Source organism: Calonectris borealis, chromosome 6 (genome assembly GCF_964195595.1).
Source record: "Calonectris borealis chromosome 6, bCalBor7.hap1.2, whole genome shotgun sequence".
NCBI lineage: Eukaryota > Metazoa > Chordata > Aves > Procellariiformes > Procellariidae > Calonectris > Calonectris borealis.
The window spans coordinates 38,864,627-38,889,844 of NC_134317.1; the positions used below are offsets into that span (position 1 = coordinate 38,864,627).

The 25,218-nt window shown below is 45.6% G+C and overlaps 3 protein-coding genes across 13 annotated transcripts in view; 2 read left to right on the forward strand and 1 right to left on the reverse strand.

The window, feature by feature from the left end:
* Nucleotides 1-5,171, forward strand: part of UNC80 (unc-80 subunit of NALCN channel complex) — a 130,493-nt gene extending 125,322 nt beyond the window's left edge. For both annotated transcript variants that reach the window (XM_075153728.1, XM_075153727.1), the window contains 3 exons: nt 30-141; nt 1,342-1,553; nt 2,407-5,171. In XM_075153728.1, coding sequence (XP_075009829.1) covers nt 30-141; nt 1,342-1,553; nt 2,407-2,676 — 594 coding nt within the window. In that variant the 3' untranslated portion in view covers nt 2,677-5,171. The remainder of the gene's footprint in view (nt 1-29; nt 142-1,341; nt 1,554-2,406) is intronic.
* A 1,198-nt stretch (nt 5,172-6,369) lies between these two features.
* On the forward strand, nt 6,370-14,854 carry RPE (ribulose-5-phosphate-3-epimerase). 4 transcript variants are annotated; one of them, XM_075153725.1, is made up of 6 exons: nt 6,370-6,523; nt 6,661-6,740; nt 6,873-7,012; nt 7,323-7,457; nt 7,622-7,708; nt 11,026-14,854. In XM_075153725.1, exons 1-6 carry the CDS (start codon nt 6,402-6,404, stop codon nt 11,080-11,082), a joined length of 621 nt encoding a protein of 206 aa, XP_075009826.1. In that variant the 5' UTR covers nt 6,370-6,401; the 3' UTR covers nt 11,083-14,854. The 4 variants fall into 4 exon arrangements, with proteins under 4 accessions (XP_075009826.1, XP_075009824.1, XP_075009825.1 ...); XM_075153723.1 differs by lacking the exon at nt 11,026-14,854 and adding an exon at nt 8,168-8,737; XM_075153724.1 differs by lacking the exon at nt 11,026-14,854 and adding an exon at nt 8,168-8,737 and having other exon boundaries at nt 6,370-6,512; nt 6,895-7,012.
* KANSL1L (KAT8 regulatory NSL complex subunit 1 like) overlaps nt 13,115-25,218 on the reverse strand; it is a 67,139-nt gene continuing 55,035 nt past the window's right edge. For 6 of the 7 annotated variants that reach the window (XM_075153717.1, XM_075153721.1, XM_075153719.1 and 3 more), the window contains 6 exons: nt 24,004-24,128; nt 23,004-23,058; nt 17,208-17,320; nt 15,538-15,718; nt 14,595-14,897; nt 13,115-14,501 (listed from right to left, as the gene is read on the reverse strand). In XM_075153717.1, coding sequence (XP_075009818.1) covers nt 14,649-14,897; nt 15,538-15,718; nt 17,208-17,320; nt 23,004-23,058; nt 24,004-24,128 — 723 coding nt within the window. In that variant the 3' untranslated portion in view covers nt 13,115-14,501; nt 14,595-14,648. Of the gene's footprint in view, nt 14,898-15,537; nt 15,719-17,207; nt 17,321-23,003; nt 23,059-24,003; nt 24,129-25,218 lie in introns of all 7 variants that reach the window. The other variant, XM_075153720.1, reaches the window with a different exon arrangement.

The window sequence follows — 25,218 nt, forward strand, 5'->3', positions numbered from 1 at the left end:
TCAACCTAACTCTTTCTTCCAACATTTAGCTTCGACGACCACTGCTGTCACGTCAGAAAACTCAAACCGAACCTCGCAGCCGTCATGGAGCTCGACTTTCGACCACGCGGCGGAGCATCCAGCCAAAACCAAAACCTAGCGGTAGGGCAGTGCTGCATTTCCAGAAGCAGCACTTCATATTTGAAAGTAGAAAATACTATGTTGTTGTTTTAGCTTAAAGGAAAAGTTAGTATGTTGTTAGTAGCCTACATTAAAGTGAAGTCCCAGCAGTTTTATCCTTTTTTCATAGTAATCAGATATTCTACCAGAAAATCACCCCCCCAAAACACTTTGATGGTTTCTCCAAAGGCTTTCAAGGTGAAACTGGACATGGACAGTGAATTATCATGTCTCCCAGAGGTGTGGAGAATTCAGGGGACAGGTGTCCTCTATTCAGGATGCCTTGTCCAGAACCTCCAGATGTGCAAATTTTGAAGCTGCTATTGAGAGTGGTAGAAAGAAGGAAGTTTCCCGTCAGTTGTAAGCTTAGCAGTGCAGAGCTTTAAGGCTTGTATATGGAAATGAATAGAGGACTGTTCTACTCCATGCCGTATGTTTGCAGGAGTCAGCCCTGCCCGGCAGAGCAGGTGGCTGTATTCTGTACCATCCGAAGTGAGCAGTTAACTTTGGAGGGAACACCTGGAAGAGCAAAGGTTGCTTGCGAACTTTCTGGGTTTCTAACCCACTCAGCCAGGACTGTGCTGCGGCAACAGCGCTGCTGGAGATGTCGGAAACATAAAAGTTGACCCAAAATAATTAAGAGCAGGAGCACGGATATCAGTTTTACCGTTACGTTTTAGTCTAGCTGTCTTCACCCTGTGCTGTTCTGTTATTCCCGGATAGTGGACTCAGTCTGCAGGAAGGCGGGGCAATCAAGCTGCCCTCTTTCTTTTCTCAGCTTTCCTGCAAAACCTTGGGAAATTCCCTTATATATTTGCATCTCAGTTTTCCTTTTTTAGTTGAGGGCAGAAATGCCTAACTCACATGAGAATTCAATTCGGTATATTCTTCTGGGATGGAAAGATGTTATGGGTGGCATTTATCTCACCCAGCCATGACAAAGACAGGGAGGGTGACTAGTCTTCAGGAGATCCCTGACTTTTGCTGTGGCTTTAGAGGAAGCCCAGGGTAAAAGGCTTTTAGATTAGACTCCAGTTAGACAGCTTATAAAGATGGAATGAATCATGAATCCTGTCTTAGTTGTAAAAACTCTAAGGGATTCTCTCTCTTCTTTTCTGTTGTGTCTTCCTTCCCAAATTGTAGCATTTTAATACTCAATTTTCTGGGCTTTGTACCCTTCAGCGGAGCAGAAGCGGTCGGTGACTTTCACTGAAGCCCAGCCTGAGGCAGCGACAGCCTCCCCGGGGGACCCGTCGGCTCCAGCAGCCCAGCAGCAGGGCTGCAGCCGCAGCAGCCCCCAGGCGACCGGCAAGCAGGAACCGGCAAGTAAACCTGTGCTGACCTCCTCGCCTGCCATCGTTGTAGCTGATCTCCACAGCCAGACCACTGGCCAGGTAACCTGACTGACGGTTGTATCGTGTGTGTCTGTCCGCTGCTTCGTCAAAGTTGCAGGGCAAATCTGTAGGGAAATGCCTGATGCATTACAGCAGTATAACGAAAGCTGGTGGGTGAGCAAAGACTGCAAACTCTTCTGTGTGTCTGTCCTTTAGGCTGAGTTTGCTGTCCAACCCCCTACGTTTGTAAACCATCCACTTCTAGATCTATGCAATGATTCTTAATTTGCAAATGTATTTTCTGCATCTTCCCTTCCCATCTTCCTGTCACATATAGTAGTCTTTCGGATCTGCTCACCAGTGCAAATTTTCATCAACAGGTTTTCACAGCTTGCTCTCTGAGAAATGTGTCCTCAGGAAAGGACTCCTTCAAAACCTCAGGACTGTTTTAACAAAAGCATCACATTTCAAAAGAAATTGCTTGTCCAACATTTTTCTGTGTTGGACACCATGGAGGACAGTGCAGGGACAATCACAGCCATCCCTTCAACACATCAGTGACATTAAGATCACTTTTACACGCCCAGATACCTAGTGTCTCTTGGGGGTTATGTCCTTTGCCATGAACAAACGAAAGACACCTGTCTTGAGAATACACTAAAAAAATGAAATGAGGAAGTGTTAATGACTGAAATCAGATAACCTTTCTGACCATTGCTACAAATTTGATTCACCAGCAAAAATGTATCATTGTTAGGGCAAAATTTTAGGGATTTATAATCTGCAAGTGCCTGGCCCTTTATGGTAAAAAGTATTTCCGAATGAGAAAATATTTTATAGGTGTTCCCTTGGTTTTTTCCTCCTCTCCCTTCCATTTTCTCTGAGCCTGACCACTGGCTATCCTCAATTGCAGAGCGAGGCACTTTCTGCTGAGAAGGAGAAGGAAAAAGAGGAGGGCTTGGAATCCCGGCCAACAACAGCACAAAACACGCCACCCACACAGCTCTCTGACACCGAGGACTACGCTGGCCTCGAGACCACCAGCTTGCTGCAGCACGGGGACACTGTCCTTCACATCAGTGAGGACAATGGGATGGAGAACCCCTTGCTGGCCACTCACTTCAGCTTCACGCACGTGGAGCTTGGGGAGACTGATGTCGATCTAGATGAATCTCATGTTTAACTCTTGGGGAAGTGCAGTAGTGGGAGGAGGAAGAGAAAGCGTCCCTTCTCCTTTGAGTTCCCTGGTAACCAGTAACTAATTAAAACAAGAGCACTTTATTATCCAAAAGGAGAAAATAGCTAAGCCGGTTGCTATAGACTGGCAAATTCCTGTTTGAGAACTCTCTTTCAGTTCAGGGCAAGACCACAGGAACAGAGAATTTTTACAAAATTCTCAGGGTAGGGGTGTGTGGGCAAATATGTGGTCCATAAAACCTTGATCTGGCAGCCATGTACTGTGATCAGCAGCCTTGTCAGGTAAGTGGGCTGTTGTACTGTATGAGACAGAGAAGAGAAACCTCTTCTGAGATTGTGCCCAAGATTTATTTTTGTAGCGTTTGTGAGAGGAGGGCTGTATAGTAGCTGAATCCAAGGCTCTTACACCTTGTTACTGACAGTGAAAACACTGACAAAAAGTACCAATCTAAAGCTTGATTTTCACAAGCCTGGGACCATTGCTTCTAGCTTGCAGAGCAATGACAAGCACCATGGAGCAATTAGACTTTTTTTTTTTTGGCACTGCAGACTTTAGTTGAGTTTACTTCTGTCTGTTGGTTTCATTCCACTCTGTAAGATATTGCCCTTGTGCTACAAAAATATTTGCTCTGTAAAACTAAATACAGTACATACCGTAAGAAGGAATGCACGTGCTGTGCACAGATATAGATGGGCAGGGGGTGAGTGGTCTGCAGATGGTATAAATAGCCTACGCTGTCCTGCTTAAATGTACCGAGTAATCCATCTCCACAGCTTAAAAAAAACCCCCAAGAAGCCACATCTGGAATGTGTGGACCTTCCAGTACCTAGCAACTGCTCCACTGATGCTGTCGTATGTACTTAGATATAGGGATTTAAAGTAAATATTTATATATGGTATTTTCATGTTCCTATATATAAAAATATATATGTACATTGTAAACAAAAGATGGATATTGCAAGGGAGAAACTTGAAAGAATCTATTTTTGGCATGTTGAGATTGTATTTGAAAAGGTTCCATTTTATGTATGTAATGTTCATGGCTGCAAGTATTACAGGGATATATATGTAACATTTATACGTAGGTGGAGATCCCCATGGGGGATCAGCTGAAGTCACAGCTGAGTTATGGGCTATGCTGCAGCATCATGGAATTACACTGAAGTATGAATTTAGCCATTAGCTGCTTACGGGCAAACTGCAAAACAGCTGTGAAACAAACCATGAAATCATGAGCAACGCCCAAAGTTACCCTGTGCTTTGGGAACCATATACTGCCTTTTTCAGCTTACGTTAGAAGAACTAGATACTAGAGTTTATAATCATGGCGTTATTGTGCAGAGGAAAATGTTTTAGATCATCCTTTAGAGTCTGTAAAATGTGCTAATTACCAGTTTGGCTCCTGAGGGCTTGTAATTTGGACACACGGATTGTAAAACAGCCTTACTGAGGAGACAGAACGATACCCTCCTATCCATCTCCAAAGAAAGGACTCGCATCTCTCTTCAACGGCTCTGAAATAGCTGTTTAAAATACTGCCATGCCAACGACTGCCTCACTGCTGTAGTGCAGCATGCAGTGTTTACTGTTGCATGGAAAATTAACCGCATACCTGACAGCAGGTTTCAGCCTGCTGAAACCCATGCAGCCTTCAGGCTGTGCTGCCCAGTATTCGCCAAATGCTCAAATTTGGCGGGAGCCGTGCACACCGGTCTGAGGCGGGACCTCGTGCACGTTAAACCTCTGAAGACAGCAAAAGCCATCCTTCTCCCAGGCTCACGGGTGTTGAGCATGCTCCGCTTCCACTGCATTGGTGAGAGGTGGAGACTCCCAGCACCTCTTGGGAAAAGCAGGGCTGAAAAGGCAAATATTTTTATAGTGCACCACCTATATCACCATATATATATCTATAGGTGGTGCACTAATGCAACTTTAAAGCATACATGGGTTTGTAAGAGAGATGGTTGGGTGAAGACACAGCGGTGTCTCAATCTGCTGCTCAATGGGTGTCCTGAACGACAAACTGCTTACTCCGCTGACCAAAACATGCTGTACTGCTTCTTATCTCCTCAGCGCACGGCAGCCAGCACCAGCTACCTACAGGAGCCTGCTTTGGATTAGCTCCTAGCTCGGAGGTCACTCAATTGCTAAATTCCAGATGCTAAGTTTTATTATTAACAGTGACGCACAAATGAGAAAAAACACAGCTTCGCTTTCAAATCCCGAGGTAGGCTGGGTTACTGGCAGTCGGGTGGGGGAGGAGAGTTTTAGATGGGAGCTGAGTAAACGGCTGGGGCACAACACATAGAGAATTCATGGTGCATTTTAGAGAGTGACCTTTTCTGCTGAAATTGAGAAGGAAGCATCTTCCTTAATGAAAAGTAGATGCCTCACCATGGTACTCCACTCTAACGATGAGAAAATAACTGTGATTTACTTCATTTAATTCAGTATATGTAATAAATGTTTCCATTCAGGTTTCCCACTGTCACCGGTGAATCCACAGTAGTAAGCCATAGCAAGGACTGTAATGCCTCTTTTTAATGTCTACCCTGCTAGAAATCAATGCAGCTTATAAATGATGTAATCCATAGTTTAGTTTTATTCAGGTGGCTGGGCGGATGGCTTCGATTTTGTTGGATGGTTGTTGGGAGATGGAACAGACAGGCAGAGCAGTCAGTCCGTTTTCTCATGTGTTCTACGTTCGTGTCAGTTGCACTTAACACTGTACAAAGGAGGTGCATACAACGTGCTTTAGCTGGTTTTGTGCTTTCCTCCGGTATCTCTGTAACAGAACTGGTGTATTTCTGCTGTGAAGACAAACAATGCTGCTTAGTGTTAGAGGCCTTAACCGCATGTCACGTTCAACAAATGTCTGGGCCATGCGAGTCTTGTCCGTGTGTCGGTCCCGTTGCCTCAGCGTTTTATGCAAATGTTGTCCCAAGGACTAAATACAGGAGTCTGACGGCAAAAGGACAGAGTTCCGTGTTTAAGCCTGTTGCGCAACACCGCGTCGCTCTTCCTTTCTAAAAGGCTTTGATATGCTGCTATTTGAGACTACTTTGTTCCGGGATACAGGCAGCGTTTGTTAAAATTTACCCATCTGCTGTCGGTCCGTGCCTGGCCGTAGCTGGCCAGGCACCTGCGGCCCCCAGCCTCGCGCAGCGTGCCCTGGCGGGGCGATGAGCAGCGGTACTGCCTGCAGCTGCGCTTCAGGGGGAACAAAATGCGCTGTGCTGGGAACTTGGGAAAAAAAAAAGTCGCCTGTCAGAACAAGCTTCTTTTTTTCCCTCTCCCCGTCCAGGCCCTTGGCCCGAGGGTGGCCGCTCAGAGGGCTCTGTCCCTCCCAAGGCAGGAGGGGCCCTGCTCGGGCACCGGGGGAAGGAGCCTAAAGGCCTGCCCGAGCCAGCGCCCAGGGGGGCGGCCTCTGCGCCGGCCCCTGAGGCCGGGCCCCCGGCAAGCGGCTGTCGGGGAGCCCCGAAGCCCGCGCGCCCGGACGCGCAGCTGGCGGGCAGCCGGTCGCGGGCAGCCGGTGACAGCCTCGACCCGCCTCACCTCCCCCGCCCCAGGGCCGGCGGCGCCACCTCCCCCCCGGCGGCGCCACGGGCCGCCCAAAATGGCGGAGGGCGGCGCGGGGCGGGGCGGCGGCGCGCGCCCGTCCCGGCAGGCCGCGCGGCGGCGCGTGCGCGGGGCGGCGGTGGGCGGCAGCGATGGCGTCGGGGTGCCGGATCGGGCCGTCCGTCCTCAACAGCGACCTGGCGGCGCTGGGCGCCGAGTGCAGCCGCATGCTGGACTGCGGCGCCGACTACCTCCACCTGGATGTAATGGACGGGTAACGGCCGGGGGCGGGCGGGGCCGGGCCGGGGGCGCGGGGGGCGGCCGCCCCGAGGGCGCGGGGGGGCGGCCGGCCCCGCCCCGGCCAGGCGGGGGTAACCTGCGGGCGGGCGGGTCTCTCTCTTCGGCCCCAAGACACTTCGTCCCGAACATCACCTTCGGCCACCCCGTCGTGGAGAGCCTGCGCAAGCAGCTGGGCCAGGAGCCCTTCTTCGGTAAGGGGGCCGGGGCGGCGGGGGCACGGCCGGGCGGGGGGCGGGCCGCGCTGCGGGGCACGGCGGGGCTGTGCTGCAGCCCCGGGCGCTGCGCGCCGGCTGGCGGCTCCGCGCTCTGCTCCCCTCCTCCAGACATGCACATGATGGTCGCCAGGCCGGAGCAGTGGGTGAAGCCGATGGCTGTCGCGGGCGCAAACCAGTACACCTTCCATCTAGAAGCTACAGACAACCCCGGGGCGTTGATAAAAGACATTCGGGAGAACGGGATGAAGGTGAGGGGCGCCGAGGCCTGGATAGCACCCCGCGCCCGGCCTACCCGGCCGCCGAGTTTCTGGCAATGAAGAACCCATCGTTGCGGTTTCGGGTGGTCAGAGATTGGCGCGCGTGGCCCTACGGCTCTTTGTGCGCAAAGTCGGTCTTCAGTTTAAGAAAATCGGGAATTTTTATTTAAAGCAGCCTGTTCTTACTGCACTGCCACAGACACATAATTACTTCCCTAGGAGTTTGTACCCAGCTCAAGCCAGCCTTGCTGCGTCGGTGTCACCCTGAGGCGCGCTTGGATTTGTCTTGCCTCTCCTGCAGGTGGGCCTGGCGATCAAGCCTGGCACTACGGTTGAACACTTGGCACCTTGGGCCAATCAGATAGACATGGCTTTGGTGATGACGGTAGAACCTGGATTCGGAGGGCAGAAATTTATGGAAGACATGATGCCAAAGGTAAACCAAGTTTCTCTTTCCCTATTTATTGAGCTTAAAGCTAGTTAACAGCATAGAGTGTAGTGGCAAAGTGAACAAACCTTGCCTGGGTGTGTAAGAAGCTCTACGTAGCTGTAGCAGCTGAGTGTGGATCTCGGTGCCAACCTTTTTGTACCGTTTCTCAGGTTCAGTGGCTGAGGACACAGTTTCCCTCGCTGGATATTGAAGTGGATGGCGGAGTTGGGCCCGACACCATCCATAAGTGCGCAGAGGTAAGAAAGAGGCTGAAGCGGAGCAGCATTCGCAATTACTGTGCTAAGAGACTGAATCGTCCCTCGGAAAACAAAGCTTAGGAGGAACTGTATTTTGACTGTTAGTTTTCAGAGGGAACGGTAAAGCACCCTTAATATCAAAATCTACTTGAGGTCTAATCTTGTGCCTTTTTTTAATAGTGGCTACTGGAGTGTCCCCTAAGCTAGAGAAGTTGGTTGTTTCTTGTATGTTTGGGTAAATAGGAGCAATGATAAAGAAATTACCTATTTGGGGAAGAGCTGTCTTTTCTGAACTTGATTTGTGGTTGTAGTTAGAGGTATGTTACCTGTGTCCCACAGATAGCGCTTGTCTGCCCACCAGCCTAGAAGTCGCTACCTCCTTACGTGTTTTACAGCAAGAACACTCTGCAAGAAGTGGATCTGTTCCGTGTTACTGAGTGGGTGTTTAATGTCTTTCAGGCAGGTGCAAATATGATTGTATCTGGCAGTGCTATTATGAAGAGCGCAGATCCAAGATCTGTGATCAATCTTCTAAGGAATGTGTGTTCAGAAGCAGCTCAAAAGCGCTGTCTGGATCGATGAGACCTACCCAAGCAGTGTTCAAGAAGGCTCTGTGCGTGCAGGAGAACCCTTGTTTCTCGTGCGTAAGGGAGGGCTGGATGAACATTAATTATGGAAACTTGTTGCTGCTGAACAGAGGAATCATTCCTTCGCTGCAATGAAGCAAGCAGCAGTGAAAAACGTTCTGGCTGTCTTTCAGGGATGGAAATGGTTTGAACCTGTCTCTTGATTCTGTGGAGGCTGATTTTATGGCACAACCTGTAACGCTGACTGGACTGAACTCAACTTCAGTCAGTTTTTTGCTTGCTAGAAGAGTGTAGCATCACCACAAGCAATCTCTCTTGTGGAGGACTCTAATCAAACTACCTTCTGCTGTCTGTATTTTGTTATTTGATCTGTGCATTCCTACAAAAGTTTTCCAGTATCTGCATTAAACACCCCTCCCTTGGTGTGGCAAGTCTCCTTCAAGCTGACTGTCAAAAATGAGTGGTTTTTGGGAGTAAGTCTGGGAAAAATGCAGTTCAAGGGGGCTAAAAAATCCCACGGCTGCTAGAAATGTTCCTAGGTTTTGCTTTGGCATAGAAGTACTGGACCTATGTAAGTCAAATATCAAACAAGTCAGTGCAACATCTTTACCAGGTCACAAACTGGGAAATAGCTTCTCATTTACCTTAACACAGCCAGTTAAGACAGCTGTGTCTGAAATGCCTGGAAGTGACAGGATTCCATGGAAGAATGTTGCTTTAAAACGCTACAGATGTTAAAAAACTTTCTTTTGACCCACAGCCTCCTTGGTTTGTACATAAGCCTGAGTAAACGATTAAGATAGCGACATACAGGAATGTTACCTACCAAAGTGATTTCCGTGTATGTAGGTTGACATGCGTGGCGTGGAGATGGCTCTCCCAAACGGCTCCTCTCAGTTACGAAGCCAAATAGTTCTCATACCTTCAATTTGCTTGTGCCGGCTTCACAGCCCGGCCTGTTTGGGCATGTGGGGAAGGTTACAGCCCAGTAGAGGAAGACCAGAGCAGGTCATTTTAGCTAGACCTGCCTCCCATGGCTCTAATTAGTGTTGCTGACTCCTTTAATATTTCATGGTGTTCCGCATGGTATTTTTCCCCTTTAAGTTGTAATTACAGAAGGGTTGCAAACAGTCTGCTGCCCCGGGGAACAGGCCAGAAGGCGCAACAGCTGCAGCCAGTCCCTTTCCGCAAGGCCGAAGGCAAATCTGTTGTCCCTGCAGCACAGCTGGGCACGTGTCACCTACCGAATGCTGAGGGGGTGCGAGAGCTCCCGCACCCCCTTCTTCTAAGCCCAGGACCTGCGGGGTGTCCCACAGACAGGCCTCTGCTCGCTGGCTGTGGAAGAGACGGCTGCAGTACAGCGTGGGGCACTGCTGCTGTTAAGGAGGGGCTAGGGCTAGTTCAGACAATCTAGACATGCGTCTGAAATGGCCAAACTACTACTTTTTCCTGTGTGGCTAATTGTGGTTTAGGTGAACGAACGTCTTTGCTTCCTGTTTCCACTTGCAACCTCATTTGAGAACTAGCCAAAGAAAAATGGGGTCATCCGGACCTCCTGCACTGAAGACCTCTCTCAGAAGAGGTTTGCCAAAGGCAGGCTTGGCTAGGAAAGGTAATAGTCCAAATGGCTGTTAGACGTGTTAAAGCTTATTCGTACTTCTGGAAAGAACCGGTGTAGTCTAATACAGTGCGCATAGAGAAGCAGTCACGACTCTGGTGTCAGCCACAGACGGGCTACAAAAATGTTAGTTTAGGATTTGGCAGTGTGACTGTTCATGCTATTGCCAGCAGCAGGACAACAGCTGTAGTAGCCTTGTCTCCTGCAGTTGATTGTAAGACAGTTTGAAAGGGTAATCAAACGATTTCTGTTTTTTTTTCTAATGTATTGGGGGGGTGGACATCCCGAAGTCATGCTAGTTAATTGACGGTACTATGCTTTGTTCTGAGCACAGAACCATAGGGTATGTTTTCTTTCAGAGGTTGTTGTCACTTTGTCATTGTTTTAAATCCGGTAGTTTGCACTTCCATTGACTCTCAGGAGTATTGCAGGAGAGAGAAATTACACGCACAGTAAAATTACTCAACTGCTTCTTTCTGTCTAAATCCCTCCCAGGTGTGTTTATGCAACTGGCTACTACTGCAGCCGCTTTTAACACATCTAAGGTTAAATCTGTTAGTGACTACAGAGCATCCATGGAAGTAACAGTAATGATACCTGTTCTTTTAATGCTTAAGACTATTCCAGTGTCTTGCCTCTGTACGCTAACAGAAGTAATCTGTTAGGCTCTGTTTAGGCCTGTCCTCCTGTACTCAGTAGCGTAACCCCACAGCAGAAGCGCCACAGCCGCAGGACTTGAACTGAACACCGACATGAAAACCAGAAGAGCTGCTTGCATGGTATCCACGGGGCCAAATAAACCCCAGGACCGTTAGATGTTGCAATACTCTGATAAAGTTTCAGCAATGAGGGAGAGCAGAGTCTGGTGATATTAAGTCACATGGTCTGGAGCGGTCCAGGGCGATCTGACAGAGCAAAGGCTCTGTCTGCGCTGGAAAACAGGGTGAAAGACACTCTGATACAGCCGAGGAAGGCTGGGCTGGGACATCTGCTCTGCGGGGCGGTGCAGCGCACATCCCTCAGCAGGATCAAAAACCGCGGTAGACACACACACAGAGCACTTAATTTTAATAGAGCTTAAAGGTTTGTATTTGTACTTACATTCCATTAAGGTCCTGGATGCAGAGATGAAGCGTTTAAACCCTCACAGCAGCAGGGACAGAACGTAAGTGGCCTTAAAAAATGTCTCAATTGAAAATGGTAAACAAAGTGCAGGGGAATGGCTTTCTTTGTGAAGCTGCAACACCCCAGTTTCATGCATGGGGGGCCTTGCTGCATTATGCTGAAGCTGGAATTTCACGGTCAGCCTTTGTAATACATTCAGCCACATTAGGAGCAGCACTGACAGCTGTTTCCATAGCTTAACAGGCAAAAGACAAACAGATTGGTGTGTTGTTGTTGTTGTTGTTGGTTTTTTGTCCCTGTTGTTCAAAACTTTGAAAAGGGAAGAGAACAAGCAGGGGTTTCTTAGACATTTTATGGCTTCAAGCATGAGCCTGGCTCTGAGCTCTGAGCCCGCCCCCGCCACCAGCAGCTTCCTCATGACCCCAGCCTTCATGCAAAAACTGCACTGTCTGGCGGTGGGGGCCCAGCTCTGCAGGGAAAAGGGGTGCAGGCAATAAACGAGCACTAGTGCCGATTCCAGCTGCATGCAGCACAGGGAAAGAAGATGAAAGGAAGGGGCTGGTCCTGTGACCAAGTTCATTTAAGCAAGTTTTCTAACCTTGGTCCCAGTAGTGAAATGGGGCTACTGAAAAACTGGGTGCCTCGCTGGCTGGAGTAAAGACGCACAGAGTAGAGACAAAGAGGACAGGGCACAGCACCTGGTCTGCTGCAAGAAGGTGGCAAATGATTAGAGGTGCCGCGGGTGAGGAGCAGCCAGGGACTTCCCGAAAAGCATCTTGCTTGACATGCGCGCACAGCGTTGTTCCCCATCTGCCCCTGCCAGATGAAGGGCTGCTGGAGGTGGGCAGGCGACGCGAGAAGAGCAAATGCAGCCTGTTCTTGGTCACCCCCCCGCTTGCATGTGCTGCTCACCTGACGGCAGAAACCTGCACACCACCAACACCCGGAGAGCAGCCCCATGGCGGGGACGTGGGGAGGAAGAAATGCTCTGGCACAGTTCTCCGGCCGTGCAGTCGCTCGGGCAGCTCTTTGTGTGAAAGCCGTGGCAGTTTGCTGTCACAGGTCTAGCCAGCTGAGAGGCAGATGTTAGAGAAAAGACTTCTGACGGTGGTGGGGTGGGGTTATGATCAAATGGACATTTTTATAGTTTCTCCAGGGATTTTTTTTCAGCCTCCTGGCTGCCCAGCCTTTCTTTGGCTAGCCTTTTTATTGCTGCCTTGTGAGGCACTAGCTGGTCCCCACAGTGGCTGACAAGAACATCTGAAGAGGGGACAAAGAAAATGTGCTTACCCTTGCTCGTATCGATAACCGCTTGTGCAGCCCCTGCAGCTGGCAAGGTAAGAAGCAGCTGCTTTAGGCCAGCACACTGGAGACCGACCCAAAAGCAACACAACGGTTCAACAGGACACCACAGCTGGGAACTGGACAGCAGTGCAGGAACAGCTTTACAGGCCACCAGGCTGACCAAACTTGGTTAATCCAGCTCCTTTCGCACAGGTTTTTTTGGCCTCATTTTAACAGCATTCTCTTCCCACCCCCCAATCTAGAAAATGACTTTCCTCTTGCTCCTTCCTGCAAAACGCTGGATTGCATTTCCATTTCCTGACGGCCCCGTCAGGCAGCTAGCCCATCTCTTAAGAGATGGGTCTGTCCCATCTCTTAAATTGCGGAAGCTCCTCAGGCTGCCCCAGGGATCAGACAGAGCAGGAAGCCCTGACCTTACAACAAAGCTGGGCGAGAGCTGGGCAGGTCAGACGTCTTAATGAATGGCTACAGGTATGGAAAAGACCTGCAATGCATTTGAGACACATAACTTTCAGAAACCACCTCCCAGCAGCAGATGCACAAGCAGGACGAGAGAGATGGAAAAATCCACCTCTGTATTCAGACACTGGGGGGACCTTGGCCTGACAGCACCAGCGCAGCTTCCGTACGACAGCGAAGCTTAGTGCCGCTGCCACTGCAGTGTGTTTGCAAAGCCGTTCTTGGGCCAAGCAGGTCTCTGTGCCAAGAGGAAGCATTACTGCTATTCCTTCACTTCTAAAAGGCCATCAAATTCAGACTATATACAACATATATAGAAATAACTTTTAATTAAAAAACCAACCTTGCATCAAAGGTTATTGTATCAGACATTGAGGCAAGATTCAAGTTTAAGACAAACCAGTGTTAAAAAAGTGTTTAAAAAAATAATCAGAATGTGCAATAAACTACAATGTAGCAATAGGTTGTAGTGTTGAAACTTTACTGAACTGTTTTCAGATGCCCAGTGTATAATTCCTGTCATTTTGACCAAAAAAAAAAAAAAAAAAATTGACACTAAAACTGGGTCATCTGTCCAGTGCCATTCCAGATATTACATGTGGAAGAAAATTTTGCACAAAAACAGAGACTCCTATAAAATTGCCTTCAACTGTCCTACACAGAAAAACTTCCTGTTGATGGATTATACCTACATTCAATGTTTAATCTTTGTTAATACCTCTTGAGAGTGCAGATACCTTCCAAACTACACTATTTAGAATCAAGTTTCAACAACTTGCTTTTGTTTCCTCACTGTGAACTCGCTGGGAAATTAAAAATCTATCCGGAATCACAATAGAAAGCTTTAGGGCTTTTTTCTTTATTGGTCTTCTAGACATCAATCATCTTTTCCTTTTCAGCTAGTCACCAAATGTTGGCATACTTACGAGACTCTTACAAGGCACTGTACAGAAATTTGAATAAGACTTTGTCTTTAACATATTAAAGCGAAATATTCTGAGCCTCATTAGCTACTGAAGGACTAAGGAAGTAAGATGACCCAAAACGCAATATTCAAAGAGCTGCGTCACTGATTTGACTCGACTCCTTTTTCCTTCCGTTCCTCTATACCCACACGACTGAAGCAGAAACCCTACTTTCTGAGTAGCAGATATATCGGCTATTGAAATGCAGTGGTCTATTTCTATCTTATTGCTTGAGGACATCTATATGAAACATGCCCTGGCACTACTGAGAGCTGAATACAGATTTTAAGCTAGATGCAAGGCTTCCAGGACGCCTGCTTTGGAACTGCTGGTTCTCACCTACCCTTACCTTACGCATGGGTTACACACATGCATTTAGAGAGGCAGATTTCTGCCCCATGGTCATGCCACACAGGAAAATAATCTGAGGCTATCGCTTCTCCCCGCTATTTTTTCAAGTAGTTTTTCTGTGTTCAGTTGAAGTTGTTGGTTAAGGTAAACAGCGTATCCCGCTGCACCAGAATCCACTAGAACCAGAAATGCATTTGAAAACAAACAAAACAGAAAAGGATGATTATTAACAAATGTGGCAATATGACAACAGAAAGTGAATGGTGCCAGCAATTTATGTGCGCCCACTCCCGACACTGGGAATATTAGACTTCCAGCTTGAAATAATTACTTTCTCTTGGGGTTCAGGAAGAAGAAAGTGTTGTCTTTGGGATTTATCCTGCCTGTTACAAAGCAAGAAAGAAAATATATTATATGCAGCTAACATACAGGTTTTGAATTGTGCTGTCATATGCTGTGTGAACAAGAGATTTTACCTTACACTTTTCTCCACCTTAATTGGCTTTCTTAATGAACCACATTATTCCCTGTCACCTTTGTTTTCTTGTATTGTTGATTCCCAGGCAAACGTTTTCGCAGTCTTCCGACTCGTCGGTAGATTGTTTTCTTGGTGGATGGCCATTGTCTGGCAAACCAACGGGTGTGCATGAAGTGCAGAGAGAGTCGCTGGGAAAAGCTGCGCTTGACATTTCAGTTTGATTCGTTACTTGATCTTGGCACAGTAAAGCTTCTACCTCTTCATCTTGTAGTGGAAAAACTCGAAGTTCCCACAGCCCAGACTGAAAAGAATCAGAAGGGTAGGAGTGAGGGTGGAAAAAGAGAAAAGAGGGGAAAAAGGGATTTCAGCTGAGTCTGAACTGATTAGCTCTGTGCAGAATGACCTGCTATCAAGTAACAAATGTGTCTGTCTTTACAATGTTTGCAGGGCTCTTCAGATAAAGAATATGACACTGCTAGGCACCAGCTGTCAGTGTAAGCTGGATTCATACGGTCTTGAACTAGTAACAGAGCTACAATTGAGCAGGAACAGTACAGGAAGGGGGAAGCTCTTTTCCATGGTGCCTGACCGTCAGGATACCTGACCCCTTAACGATCAGCCCCATGTGGAACCCTGGCCAACATCCCTGAGAAAAGATCCATCGTTCCTGAACCGAGGCCTGCCATACTCGCCTCTAAATCATGTGCCGTGTGTGCTGAGCAATGAAATTTTTACCTGTTGCCAAATCTTGGGCTTAATTCATCAAGCATAGCAATCTAGTTCTAAACAGGAACGCTACATTCAGTCTACATGAATGAACAGGGCGACAGCCTGCGATTCTGATCAGTGAGACAGGAGGATATGTTCAGGTTCTTTGTTCCAGGTTAGAGAGAGTGGTCACTGAAGACCTGGCCAGACCCGAAGCTATTGGAAGCACCCACCTTTGCTTCCTGGCTCTCCCTGCAGAGTTGTGCAATCCCTGAACAAACAGCGCTGTGGGCTTCCAAAGTCAAGTCGGGAACAGGTTCAGCAGCGCAATGCAGCGAGGCACAGGAGCTGCCGTGGTGGTCTTTCTGTACCGAATCTTGGCTCTGTCGTCCGTCAGCACTTTTGCTGTAAGATCTAGTGCAGGATAAGAGACGAGAGTCTTAAGAGCTACCCCCTGCCCTTTCACATCACCAGGAACAGTTTAGATTTTCTTTTCAAAGCGTTCAGTTTCTCCATGCGTGCTACCTACATTCTACTTAAGAGCAGATGAAAACACACGTGGTTCTTGACAACCTTGCTGTCACAAGCCAAAGCAAAGAGTGCTATGTGGAGGAGCTAACCAGATCAGGGCTGGAACAGGCATGCTCTGGCTGCAGAACAGCTGGTGGCTGGTCCCACTCCTGCGCTTTGCTCCACACGCTCACCAGAATGGTAATTTTGGACAGAAGTCAGTGAGCCGTGGGCTGTTCCCACTTGGGGGAACACGGCATCAATCGCAGGAGCCTGCGGAGTCCAAACTGCACTGTCAGCAGACTGTGCCAGTGTAACTCGAGAAAAAACGGCAGGTTCTTGGGCTCCCCGTTCCCACCTCTGCTCTGGACTCATCCCCAAAGCAGTCAAAATAATTTAATAAAATTGAAAATTTTGACCTCGCTTTTAATGCAAATTTCAACTAGATATAAAATACTGCCACGCATCTTAAATGCCAGGTGGAAGTCTGACCTTGCTCATGTCAGTGGTAGTTTTACTTCTGAATTCAAATAGCTCTAAGATTTCACCAAGGAGTTCAGTTTCAAAATTAAGGGTACATGTAGAACTTGTATTTTTCAGTACACTTTCTCAAGTTTTTTTGTGTTCAAAATGGCTTAAAATTTAATTCCTTAATACGGTTTGGCTCTAATTTTATCCTGCATTAAAAAAAGCTATCTTTGCATATATATTCATAGTGTCATGGTTCACTTTCAGCAAAGCGTAGACTCAAGCGTATGATAAACAGCAGAAAAAGTTATCCCAGCCTTTATAGGATGCTTTTTGTCCTGGCAGATTCTGAAGCGATTTATGGGAATCATTTTCCCAGAGCCAGATTGCAGATACAGCTTTATGATGTTCGCTCTTTCATGCACTACTTTTTGCAAGACTTTTAGGGGTTATATTTAATTCTGCTGAGTTTTGCACCAGACAGCAAGCCTGTGATAATTAAACTTTTTCACACAATGACTTTTTTAAGCATAAGGTCCCTGGCAGAGCCCAGGACCCCTCAGTAACTCATCTCGGAATGCAGTGGACTTTCATCTAAGTCAGGTGAGTGAAGAAGGGCTCGTGTACACTCGCTGGCTAAAGTCATAATAACTGGGAGTGGCACAAACTAGCAGAGCTGTGTGCAGTATGGGAGTAGGATTTTTATTCACTAATACGCCAAATTTCCCTAAGTATGCATGCTTTGGAACTGCATAGCCTTCCCTTTCCAGCCACAAAACCAAACATACCTCGTCCCTGACGAGTTAATTAATGAGGAGAGCCCTCATTTTCAAAGTTCTCTGTGACAGCATTTCTGAAACTGCTGCACCAACAGCCGACACCAGTGGTTCAATAGGAACACTCTCATCAAAGTCAATACACCTGCCTGCTATTCCTTCTGGGCCAGCGGCTCTGCTCCCACAGCGACCACCTTGCTCTCTCTCTTTTTTCATACTTCGTATGACGTAAGGAAAAAACTTCATCTGACAGATCTTCTATCTGTAACGAAATACAGGGATAGCTGCTGCCATAATTATGAACATCACTAGAAACAAAGGCAGCCAATATTATATACAATTCTGCGAAGGTCTGTTCACCAAACAAGAGGAGGGAACACAATGCATGCTTGCAGTATAAAGGCACATCAAAATACAGGCATTCAGCTTACACTCTCACTAGAGCTCTAGTATATGGGATGCTGTCACTTTCACTTTATTTGTTTACATGTCTGTGGTTGATCTGAATGGATATAGAAATTATACCCCCCTTGCAACTAACACATCTTTCTCTACAGTGAGAGGCAGAAAATTAAGAGGACAAGTATTCATTTGCAAATCAAGGCAGTATTAAAAGCACACAATAAAGACAAGCAAAAATTCCAGGAGTTTCCAGAGACTGCTTTAGGAGGAGGCTGCAGGATTTGCCAGGTGCTCTTGAAGCACGGAGAAATAGGCCTGAGATCAGCAAGGACTTCGATAGCTCCACATTGAAAGGAACTCAGTAAACCTGAGGTGCCGCATTCCTGGTACAAAACCAAGGAGAAAATGGTTTCTGCTTTGAAGAGACTATTTCTTAGCAAATGATTTGCATGACCCCAGTAGAGCTTAAAAACGGCCCTAATGCGAGTACTTTAACTGCTCGTACTCAAACAAGAGCCAGCTTTTTAGGTAAAACTCCTCAGCGGTAGCTATCCCATCTGACCTTCAGTTTGAAAGAGCGTCTTCATTTTGCCGTTGGCAGCACACCGGGAAGTTTGCTCCTCAGACACGGCTGGGCGAGGAGCACTTTGCTGCCCTTCCCCCTCACTGCCCAGATGGCGGGGCGAGCTCTTGGCTGGACCCCTCCAGCACAGCTCAGAGTTATTTCAAAGTGCTCCAAACCATTCAACCTCTTCAAAGTTCACCTAAAAAGCTAAGGTTGGCGAGAGCATACGAGTGCTGCAGCCATGGATTTTATGCCAGCCACTCCCAACTCAAAAGCAGAGAAGTTCTAGGAAAGAACAATTCCTGGTCGTAGAAGCTGTGAAGCTGCACTGCCAGATCAGCCCTGGACAAGAATCATACCAATAATCCGGGGGCTCATGGAAAATAAATTGAATTTTTTCTATAAAGCAAAATCCTCAGTGGCGTTATACAAGTAACACCATTTATCTTCCGACTGAGTCTGGTAAAATACAGAACTAAACGCAGAGTCCTCACTGCAGTGCCAGATAGAGCCACACAATGTAGGTTACACTGTCAGCTGGAAGTCCTCCACTCCGGACAACTAACGGCCCAGGTTTTCTGCAGAAGCCATCCTTTGTATCAAGTCGTGCAGCACCGAGGTAGTTCACGACCATTATGGGTACAAATGCAAAGCATTAGAATGCATTTATGCTGCTGTAAGCAGTCCTGGTAGTGGCACTCAGCTTGCCAGAGAGCACGTTTCCAACCCAGTCACGAACTGCGGCCCCACAACGAAATTTAACTGGGCCAATGAAACGGATCCCAAAGACTCCAGCACAATCAGAGTCGGGCACACGACCTACTTGCTAAAACTGTCGCTGCCTGATTCCTCCTCAGCCCAGCACTCAACAGGAACCTTCAGACAAACAGGCCTCTTTGCCCATCTCATTGCTGCTTTTTGAAGACTCCTCATTGTTTTTATTTATTTATGTTAAACACAAACCACATTGTTAGCTGCTGGTTTCCTTTCATGCAAGCCAACTTAATGGGTTTCCTCCTCTCTCTGGAATTCACCAGCTCTGTCACTTGGATGGCATCGGTACGGGGCTGCATCTCAGTTCAGATTCTGTCTTTCCAAGGTCAATGATGTATAGCGTGAAAGTGAGAATTTTATTAACTACAAAAGTGCTATTCCCTCAGGGAAAATTCAGGATTTTTCTGTGTGCTCAGATTTCCTTTGAAGTGGAAACAAAAGATAATTTTGAAAGAAAAACTTAAGACTTTGAAAATACTTTTCTTAGCAAATTGCCAAAACTTTTCACGCTGGGAAGAAACTTCATTTTTAACAAGCTTCCTTTCAAAAATCAAAGTCCACATTCCTCTCCAAGCAAAGAGTTTTGAAAAATACAGAAATAAGCCTTACTGTTCCTTTTCCACAGCTGATGATAGCAGATTTAACTGCTTGTTTATTTAAAATGAGTTTTACCCTATTCCATTGAAAACTACCAAGTAACACATTTTCTTATTTAAAAATTATTCTTTGGTCTATGGATAAAATCACATTACATCAGAGTAAAAGGTCTCTACTTGGTGCAGTACAGCCTCTGCCCCTCTCCTGGTTTGTAGCACTTTATATATTTCCTGCACCAACTTTAGGTTAATTTAAAGTTGCTATAACTGGAAAATTTGGTATTTCCCCCCCCACCACTAAGGTTAGTTTGAAAAAGGACAGAAGAACTGTCGCTCCTCAGTGGATGGATCTGGCAGTGATGTTGAGAAAAAAGACTATTAGGAAGGCCTGTTTGTGAGGCACGTCTAACGACTTCACTCAAAGAAAAAGACTTAAAGCAAACCAAGATTTGGATTCCCCCCATCACATCTAGTTAAGCTACAAGACACTGTGCATTGATGTTGAATAGCACCAGGAATATTTCTGAAAGGTTCTCAAAACAACAAAGTCTGTGTTTCAGTCTTTGGCTTCGCGGGAAACACTGAGTCATAAGCCATGAAAACACTTATGCAAAACTAATTACACACAGAATTACTCCAAAGTATTTGTCATTACTAAAGCAACTACAAAATAAACTTGAACATTACTTTACAACCGTGCCTTGCCAGAAACTTTAACCTGGACAAAACAAATTAAAACCAAAATAAAACAGGAAAACCCATGCCACACCCTCCCATGCCTTAAAGCAGTAACAGACTGCAAATTCACACATGCAAACCAGGAAACTCAAACGCTCTATTTCCAAAACCTAAGTATTTTTAGAGCAAGTAATCAAGCAGACATAGATAGTAGATTAACTTTTGCATTGCCCAACTGTTATGTTTGTCCTTGTAAGGCAAAATTTCCAGAAACAAAAATTAGGCACCCAAAAAAGGTAAGCTTTTTGTACTTAAATAAAGGCCCAGTGAATAGGCCTGATTTTCAGAAAGTGCTGAATTCCCATCCTTGCAAGTGTGGTTCCTGTAGAACATGACAAATTTGGGACCCCACATTTTTTTGTAACTTGTGGAAACTTTGGATGCAAGCCTATTGCACGGATCCAGGTTGCTGCATTGAAAGTCTTTAAATGAAGAAGAGAGAGAAGGGAAAGGAAAAAAAAAAAAAGATAACAAGTGGAAGAAATCCCTAATTTCTGGTTGACACAAGGACAACTCCAAAAGTTTTAAATTTAGCCACGCAGAAGACAGGCAAAGAAGATAGAAAAGAAACTATTATACAGTACTACCACAGGCTGCTACACAGTGGAAAGCAAAGAAAAAGCTTACTTTATAAAAAAGCAGAAAGTACATTTTGCACTCTCTTGTCCTTCAAAGCGATTTGCTGAAGCTTGCCTTGATTTCGGTACAAGGAACAATTTCGGTACAAGGAACAGAGTGTAAGTGCAGAAAATGCGAAAAGGTAATGCTGCTGTTTTCTCATGTCTTTTTTTAAGCTTACTCAGTAACTATCTCGGCCTAAAACCTCAAGCAAGGAAGTGGAAGAATTACGATCAGACAACCACCTTTTCTCAGTACTCTGAAAAACATCCAAACCAATTAACACGATCCCAAAAGAACGGGGGAAAATTGGCAAAGGATGATTTAGACAAACAAGATCTTTAGCATTTTTTTCTTGTCTGACATCTCTCCTCTCTCATTCTACCAGCAGCTGACAGACAATACAGAAGCACTGGACCACAGCAGGAGGCAAAAGCTGCTTTATTGTTAACTCAAGTTATTTCCTGGCCAAAGGATGAATCATACAGGATCAACTAGTCATGCCAAACACAAACATACTGGGAGGGCTACTAAACGAGCGATTAGCCCATGAACTTCACAGAGAGACACCTTGAAGTCCATTCAGCAAAATACGCTAAAAGAACGTGAGACAAGTCATCCGTATGGGATCTGAAATCTAAACAAGAAATCCAGAGTCCTCCAAGCAAGTCTCTTGAAGCCCTGAAGGCAAATCACTGTTGAAATTCTTTTTTTTTTTCCCCACAGATACCAGAATGAAGAGAGAACAAGGAACAGTAGGTTCTCAAGGGACAGTGCGCCCTTGCTGCCTTATTAGTTATTCTCCAAATGGTTTAATTAAATATCCTTGCAGGAGAGTTCTCCTATGTATGTAATTTGACCTTCTCACTACAAAAGAAGATCAGGCATGTTTCCTGCTGGCAGAGATGGTACCAAACCGAAAGGTGGTGGTGGAGGTGACATAAATCTGACCGCCAGATTTCACAAGAATTTCTCAAGTGCATGCGAAAAGGCAGGGACAGAGTAAGTTTTTGTCTTCCTTCTGACCCAAGAGTATGGTGCCAAATGAGTGCAACTACACCAGGTAGGGAGCTGAGACCACGATGCTCTCCAAAAGGAAAGGTTCATTTCCATGGAGCAGGCAGCTACAGACCTAGTAACGCTCTGAGGAAGCTAGTGCCTTTGTGGAGAGTGTATTTTCTACCCCAAGGGAGTGGCATAACGATTTAATTTGTTTACTGTGTTTAGCATAGCCTTCTGTACTGCTACCCAAATGCAATCTTTCTCTACTACTAAGGCACTTAAACCCTGGTTGTAGAGGTTCTCTGAAAAAGGAGCTCAAGAACAGATATTGTGGATGAAGGCACGAATAGAAGTCCTACATTACAACAGTTGATAGTGGCCTATAGCAGAGACTGGAGGGAGACTAGAGATGTCCAACGGACAGCAAAACGGGCAGGTTTCTGGAAAAGGAGCCACAAAAAGATTGGAAGGACAGAAAACCAGCCTAGAGACCAGACCTGCTGGTACGTTCACACTGGGGTTAGGAAATGCCTTGAACCCCCGATTAGGGGAAAAAGGAACCCCCAGCTGCAAAGTCCACGGACATTCCCTGGAAGAAAAAGGTAGATTCTTATATCTGGAGGAACCAACAATAGCACATGATGTGCAAACTGAGCTCAACAGGCAAGCAGGAAATGCTGAAGGTTACGTTGTTCCTGACAAAGCAGAAAGAAGAAAAGTTTGCTCCCAACAGGAGGGTTGCAGGAAAACGAACACTGAGAAGCAAACTGAGGAAACCTGCTGGGCCCCCAGGCAAAATGCCAAATTACCTCCTGAAGAGCAACAGGCCATGGGAACTGGCCGTGAAAGAAGAAGATGAGAGAGGACAGACATTATAGCACAGGTGGCCCCAAAGAGACAGTCGCACTGGGAGACCCAGCATCACAGTGCCCAGGAGCAGGGGAGGCGGAGGCCTGACCAAAGGGACCCTTTGGGAGCGCTGCCTGTGCTGACAGCGAGGGACAGAAGAGCCAAACGAACAAGTGAACAATGGTTATTAATGGAGATACTCGCACTTCTGTCACCCACCATACGGTCAAGTGGGTTGGGATAAGACACGTTTTCACAATCCGATACTTAATACTTCATTTTTGAAATTTGACACTTACTAGGATTTGCATGAAGTCAGTGACTTTGCAAAATATATACCGATTATCCCCATTATATCTAGCTTAATTAAAAACTGGTAGTTTAATTAAAATACAGCCTACCTCTTCTTCATCTGTATGAGATCTTTCTAAAGGTTGAAATTCAACAACTCTCCAGCTAGAAATGAGACAAAGAAAGTCAAATTAATTTACCTAAACGCTGTTTCATTATATTGTTAGTTACTCCTTCTTCAACACTGCTCGTGCTTCAAAATTTCTTTCAAATAAAATAATTTCAAATTTAAGGTGCTGATAACAGATTTTTAGGTTTTCCAAAATTTAGATTTTCCTTTCCCAACCCAATATCTAACCTTTCCTTTTCCCAACATAGTCTTTAAGCTATCCAATAGAGTCTTAATATTTTTCGCTTTAAAGACAATATAAAAGCAAATATAAATTAGAGACTTAAAATACAGAACAATTGCATTTAGCCATTTCAGGCAATTTGCTAGTAAGCCACTGAATTACAGCACAGGAGACCAATTACCCTGTTTTAGCAATCTAAAGATGTTCTTCTTCTACCAAAAAAAAAAAAAGAAAAAAAAAAAAAGCAATGTTTCTAGAATCATGCATTATAGATTCACGTTGTATGGAAAAAATTAAGCTTATTCTAACTGTATCAGAATGGATAAATTTTAAAAATATATGCTAAAACCATTTCTGTTGAATTCACTGAATATAGTTAACTATTTTCTTATGAACCATAACACACAAAAAAGACAGCAACCTCCAAATAACCGTTCAGAGCACGTCAGCCTAATGCCACATTTAAGGCCACGAACATCACTGCAATTAAGATGATATAAACCCACTTCTATTTTTAGCCAGTCTGCATCTGCCACCTCCCTCTGTGTATCAGACTATTTCCCTTATGCTATCAGCTGTCCAGTCCTCCCACCACTCCAGCCACACAAATTGAAGTACAGACAAAAAAAAACCTGAGTGCATGAAAAGATCATCTTAATATTATAAAAGTATCTAACTACACGTTAACGATATTCTTAGTTAACGTCCTCATGTTCATTTTGGTATCTTCTTCACAACTAAGGAGGTCATGACAAACCTTGGGGTAAGGATTTCTTTGTACTGTAGTTTCTCCAACTTTGATGGTGCCACCAGCGACATTGGAATAACGATGTTGTCTATGTCATAGGAGCTCTCACTTCTCAATCTCCTCCTGGAGTTATGCTGTATAATATAATCAATACAAAAAGAGATTCATTAGCTCAAATCATAGGAACTGCATGTTAGCTGAGAAACATTAGAACTGCACGAGGAAAAAGTCTGTAACTGGAACACATTTTCTAGTGGCTTAATGACTTCCGACTTCCCCCTCCCCCCCGACGGAATCTCAACAAATCTTAAAACTCTCTCATCTCTGAGATTTACTTCTTGCTGGCATAACTCTTACTGAAATCAGTAGGAGTTTCCCTTCCTTGATTTCACATACAGTTAATTCTGAATACTTATGAGAACTTAGAAGAAGTTAATGCTGCCTTCTTCATGATGCTGAGTCTACAAAGATGACTGACCTTCTATAATCTACTAACCCATAACCCAAGTGGTTCTTCAGCGTCATACAATTAAGAATTCCAAAAGAATGAAGCTACATTTAGCAGTGAAGAACAGTCTACATGAAGAGTGGTTTTCTGAAAGACGTGCAAAAGACAGAAACTGAATTTCTTTGCTGTGATCACAGTAGGATTCCTGGTGGTGTTCTCTGCCCACAAGTGCATGGAACCTACGTGGGTCAAAAACTGAAGTTCCTAGATTACGGGAGAAAGTTTAGTTTGAAATCATGATACCTTCTATATTTCAAGATCTCAATTTTTAGCTGAACGTTAATGGAAACAGTCTATTCTAAAATGCTCATTTAGGTGTTCTTTGACAATGGTCTACTCAAGCAAGGGAAAAAAGGAGGAGTGTGCATTGTCAAAACTGCATTGGGGATGCAGATTTAAACTCAGCTCTCCAGGGGTCATCACCAGATTGAAACATGACGACTTACAGAGCACCAATATACCACTAGGCTTGCAGAACTGTGGGACTGAAATCGTAATATTATTATGAAATTCTCAATAAATTCCAATAAAACAAAGTGTATTTCTGCAGGGACTTCACTGAACCAGAGCTGTGCTGCTCCTCAGCAAATTTATATACTAGAAACTTTGCCTGTAGTTCTGCAGAAAAGTTTTTAAATAGTGAAGCTGAGAGTTAACAAATTCTGTGACTCTATTTGCAACGTGAGGCCATTTTATGTAGCTGCACCAAGAAAAAA

Excerpts from the sequence above, each read along its gene's own strand:
- RPE (XM_075153723.1), top strand. The coding sequence starts at position 6,402 with ATGGCGTCGGGGTGCCGGATCGGGCCGTCCGTCCTCAACAGCGACCTG. Across the intron at positions 6,524-6,660 it reads CACCTGGATGTAATGGACGG|ACACTTCGTCCCGAACATCA; the intron begins GTAACGGCCGGG and ends TTCGGCCCCAAG. Across the intron at positions 7,458-7,621 it reads TGGAAGACATGATGCCAAAG|GTTCAGTGGCTGAGGACACA; the intron begins GTAAACCAAGTT and ends ACCGTTTCTCAG.